The sequence below is a fragment of the Chlorella variabilis genome, assembly GCF_000147415.1.
Source record: "Chlorella variabilis unplaced genomic scaffold CHLNCscaffold_21, whole genome shotgun sequence".
Classification (NCBI taxonomy): domain Eukaryota; kingdom Viridiplantae; phylum Chlorophyta; class Trebouxiophyceae; order Chlorellales; family Chlorellaceae; genus Chlorella; species Chlorella variabilis.
Window position 1 is genome coordinate 68,326 of NW_005435067.1, and position 4,927 is coordinate 73,252.

General features: G+C 66.4%; 1 protein-coding gene across 1 annotated transcript in view; it reads left to right on the forward strand.

Annotated features, from left to right (window-relative positions):
- CHLNCDRAFT_138534 (expressed protein) overlaps positions 1-3,512 on the forward strand; it is a gene marked incomplete at both ends in the record, with an annotated part of 4,566 nt that extends 1,054 nt beyond the window's left edge. The window contains 9 exons of the mRNA XM_005844595.1: positions 798-863; positions 1,103-1,162; positions 1,363-1,527; positions 1,707-1,790; positions 1,958-2,044; positions 2,207-2,272; positions 2,450-2,587; positions 2,754-2,837; positions 2,964-3,512. Of these exons, the coding sequence (XP_005844657.1) occupies positions 798-863; positions 1,103-1,162; positions 1,363-1,527; positions 1,707-1,790; positions 1,958-2,044; positions 2,207-2,272; positions 2,450-2,587; positions 2,754-2,837; positions 2,964-3,512 (1,299 nt within the window). The remainder of the gene's footprint in view (positions 1-797; positions 864-1,102; positions 1,163-1,362; positions 1,528-1,706; positions 1,791-1,957; positions 2,045-2,206; positions 2,273-2,449; positions 2,588-2,753; positions 2,838-2,963) is intronic.
- Between the last annotated feature and the right edge of the window lie 1,415 nt (positions 3,513-4,927).

Genomic DNA, 4,927 nt, shown 5'->3' on the forward strand with positions numbered 1-4,927 from the left:
GCAGGGGTGCTGCCTGCGGCGGCGGCGGCACGGCGTTTGGGTCCACGGCTTGCTGCCGCTGCCGCCGCCGCAGGGGTGCTGCCTGCGGCGGCGGCGGTAGCGCACGTGGCAACCCCCCGCGTTTCCTTGCCTCCCATCCACCGGACCCCGTCCTGCGCTTCACTTTGTTTAGGGAGGGGCTGCTCACTGCTCATTGCTCATTGCTCATCGCACACTGCTCAACGCTCATTGCCCTATATCCCACCCAGCCGCAGGACTCCACTGCCGCCCGCGCCCCGCCCCATCTGGCCGCTTGCGCGCCCCATCCCCCCTCGATGGGGCCCGCCCACACCGGGGCCTCCCCCCTCCCGCCCACTGCTTTCTCAACGGCCCCGAGCCGGGGCTGCCCTCATTGCATACATAGTGCGCCTTTCCCTGCTTTTCTAGTGACCTAGCGTTCCGCACTGCCGTTTGGCCAGCCCATGCTCCCGTACCGTTGCGTTTCTCCCCAATGCGCCATGCCACTTTGCCAGTCATACACACGTTTCGATGCGTGCCCTGTCAGCTGCTTGCGTTGCATGTCGCCTTGCTCCACCCCTGTTTTATTGCTTTCTCTGCTTTCGCCCGGTTCCCGTCCCGTTTCGGCGGGGAGTCTATGTTGCAAGCTAGTTCTTGCTTTACCAGACTTTAAGCCCACACAAGCAAGCATGGTGCAGCCCACCGCCACGCACTGCGCATGCCCTTCACACCCCACTTGCAGCCCGTCACACCACCTCCAGCAATCATTTCCCGCTACTTATGCTGCCCGCCATTTGCAGAATCTGCGCACCAGAACCTGCACCGGCAAGTTGACTCGTGCTGCTGAGCAGACGGTTTGTGAGAAGGTGGGCAGGGCAGGGCAGCGTGGGGATGTGGATTGTGCCGGGTGGCGGGCTGCTGAGGGAGACTGCCAGCCTGCTGAGTGGGCATGGGCTGCCTGCCTGCCCGCCTGTCCGCCTGCATGCTTGCTGCCTGCCACGCCCAGTCGGCTCGTCGCCCTGGAGCTCCCACCCCGCCCATCCCCTTGCCGCCGCTGCCCGTCCATCTCGACACGCCGCACCTGCCCTTCACCCCTTTGCCGCAGTCCTTTAAAGGCACGGCTTGCACACTCAAGACCACCGCCACCAGGACGACCTGCGAGGGGGTGAGCGGCGCCGCTGCTGGCCGGCTGCACAGGCGCATGCGGCGCCCGCAGCCCCTCCTGCGCCCCTGCCTCCGGACCATCCCCGCCCGATGGGGCACCCTTTGCTTTGGCCCACCAGGCCAGCCCGCCCCAGCTGCGTGGTCCCATCGCTCCCTGCCCCAAACGCCGCGAACCCTCCGCCCTGCCCGTGTGCCCCGCAGACCCTCAACACCACTCTGACCGACACCAAGGCCAAGCTTGATGCGGCGACCAGCGACAAGAACAAGCTGGCGACCCAGGTGGACCAGCTGGTCAACACGCCCTGCAACCAGAAGTTTGTCGGCACCACCCAGACCAACGCATCCCTGCGCACCGACTGCGAGATTGTGAGCTGAGCGGCGGCGGCGCCGCGCGCAGCGGCTGCAGCAGAGCAGCAGAGCAGCGCCTGGGCGCGTCGGCCGCACCCGTCTGCTGTGCAGCAAAGCGCACGCTCCCCCCAGCTCCCGCTGCGCACCTGGCCTCAACTCCCCCGGCGCGCCTGGGCTCCCTTACCCGGTGCTTGCAGGCACTCAAGCTCACGAAACAGGCGGACAAGCTCAAGCTGACCCCGACTGCTGTGCGCACTGCCACCCGGACCCTGGCCGAGACGGTGAGCAGCCATATGGGCCCGCCCGCATGCATGGCTGCTGCGCGTTTGGCTGCTGCGCGTTTGGCTGCATGCGGGTTGCACCAGCAAGAGCACACATACCCATGGGTGCCTCCTGTCGCGACCCCGCAACATGCCGCAAGCGCGCCCCACCTGGTCCCCTCTTGCAGGAGCTGCTGTCCACCCTGGCCGCCATGCAGAACCAGAGCTGCATCCAGAAGAACTTCAACGCAGCCACCACCACCAAATGCGAGACGGTGAGCACCGGGTGGCGCCACCGTGCCCAGAGCTGCCCGCTGAGAGCCTGTGCTGCCCTCGTCGCTTTGCCGGCCCTCTGCTCACGGCGCCGCGTGCCCCTTCCCCTCCCCAGCCGACCCCTGCCCTGCCCTGCTGCGGTGCCGCACCCTTGCTGCGTGCAGGAGATCCGCACCACAGACTGGGCAGACAAGGACGGCGTGGAGACGCTGGTCACTGTTGCCGAGCAGGTGTGAGCTGCGCGGCCCTGCCTCTGGCTCCTGCCAGCTGCACTGTTTTAGCCCGTGCATGCGGGGCCTCGCCCAGCCAGCCGCAGCCGGGCCCGCCAGCAGGGGCACCGCCGCCCGCGTCTCCCCGGCCGCCCCCCGACCCGCCCCCTCTCCTGCCTCCGGCCGTGCCTACTTCAGGGGCTGGCGGAGGAGGCGCTGCGTCTGACTGCGGAGAACTCTGACATCACAGAGCGCCTCACCAACGTCACCACCCAGAGCTGCAACACCAAGAACCTCACCGCCACCAGCCGCACCCTGTTCACCAACTGCGAGATTGTGAGGCTGGCCCCGCCCGCGCGCCGCCGCCGGGACGTGCACGCCGCCTGCCTGCCACGCCGCCTGCCTGCCACGCCGCCTGCCCGGCCCATGCCGGCACGCCCGGCGCCTGAGCGCCAGGCAAGGCTGAGCCCGCCGCGCCTTGCCTCCGCTGGATCCACCGCAGGCGCTGCGCACCAAGTCGCTGGCAACGAAGAGGACCCTGCTTACCGCCAACGCTTTCCACGCTGAGGTCACCAAGGCAGAGCGGGTGAGCGGCGGCGACGACACCTCATGCCGCGAGTGCTGCCGCCCGCGCCGCGCCGTGCTCAGCAGCGCCGCCTCGCCTCCCGACACGCCCTCTTGCTGCGCGCGCACCGCCTGTTTGCCGCTGCAGGAACTTATCAAGCTCAGCGAGAACTGCACCCAGACGGCCAAAGATCTGGATGCATGTGAAGCCGCCCTGGACGACTGCGGCGACGCGCAGACCGCCCTCAACACCACGCTCAACACCTGCACAGCGCAGCGCGACTTCTTCAACGCCACCCTGGCCACCAACCGCACCGCGCTGGCCGCCTGCACCGCCAACCTCGCCACCAACCGCACCGCGCTGACCGCGTGCACCGCCAACCTCAACACCAACAAGACCGCGCTGGCCGCGTGCCTCAACTCTACTGACCTCATAGAGGACAGCCTGCTCAAGTGCCAGGAAACCAATGCCACCTACTTCGACGCCTGGCAGACGTGCGACGGCTCGCTGAGCGTGTGCGAGGCCAACTTCACGGCCGCGTCCGAGGGCTTGGACGCCTGCCTTCTCTCCAACGCCACCTACTTCCAGAAGTGGCTCGACTGCGAGGACAACGTCACCACCCAGGCCAACGTCATCAACAACTTCGAGGAGTTCCCGGTGCGCAAGCTGCTCAAGAAGAAGCGCCGCGCGGAGTGAGCGCGGCGGCGGCGGCGGCGGCCCCCGTGCGGCCCCACGCACCGCGGTCGGTATGTTGAACCCAGAATGCACGAATTGTGCCCCGATCGCGCGCGACTGCCTGCGCGCGACGGCGTCGCCTTGCGTGCCGTTCGACCCCGTTGCCCTGCCCCATTTCAACCAGCTCCCAGCAAGGTGGCACGAGGTGCACCCCTTGCGCGGCACCCAGCCCCTTGCCGGCGACTTTGCCATGCACGCTGTCTGGCAGAACCTTGCAAGCCCCTTTCATCAGCATGCATTCGTGGGCCAGTCATACACACGTTTCGATGCGTGCCCTGTCAGCTGCTTGCGTTGCATGTCGCCTTGCTCCACCCCTGTTTTATTGCTTTCTCTGCTTTCGCCCGGTTCCCGTCCCGTTTCGGCGGGGAGTCTATGTTGCAAGCTAGTTCTTGCTTTACCAGACTTTAAGCCCACACAAGCAAGCAAGGGCAGGTCGTACCCTTGCTCAATCTTTTCCATCTTTTCCGCTGCTGTGTGGCAGCACTTGACGACTCGGCCCCTGACACCTCTGGTGGCCGACTGCCGCTAGGCAGTATTGTCAGACTGCCCATTGCCCAGCCCCAGGCCTGGCACACGGGTGCGCCTGGTCGTCCTGCCGCAGCTCCAGTGCCCCATTGGAATACCTCCCTCTCCACAATGCCGTTCTTTTAATGTCCATGTTAACTCTGTTCTTTTCTAGTCGCAATGCCAGCGGGCCTGTTTCCGGCCACTTTGCCTGTACGGAACTAACGCTAGCGTGCGACAATGGGTCACGCCTCGATGCGCCAGCTCACTTTGTAACTGACATGTCATTAGTGGTGGGTGCACACAGCGCATGGAAGGGGCACACCTGACTCCGGCAGCACACCGGCCTTGCGCCGGAGCCTCTGGCCTGCCGCCGGAGCCTGAGGCCGCCCTGAGTGGTGGCCCCGCCGCGCTGCGCACCCACTGCGCACACCTGTGGTGCTGGGCAGGGCCCATGCTGCTGAAGACCTTACGTGTCTGCGGCGCTGCATGCGCTCTTGCAATGACCAATGTGATCGCCACCAGCGCCCAGACCCACTGCTTGATCAGTGCCTCCTCGCCTCCCCTCGCACCTCGCTGCTCGCCCGACGTGCCTTGGGCCTGCCGTTCTCCTCCAGTCTTGCGTTTGCCTCCTTTCCCACAGCAGTGCCTCTATTCGGGCACCAAGGTGTGGCGCCTTGCGAGTTGTCTGTGGGACGGGAGATGGGCATGCACAGAGGCATCCAATGAAATGAAATGTTGAAGGGGGAGCAGCATCGCGGCAGGCAGTCGCTGTGCCAGCCTCGCTGTGCCTCGGCTGGCACTGCCAGTGCTAGCCGGCCATGCCCGCATGCTGCTGCTGCTGCTGCTGGTGCCGCTCCAGCTGCTGCCGC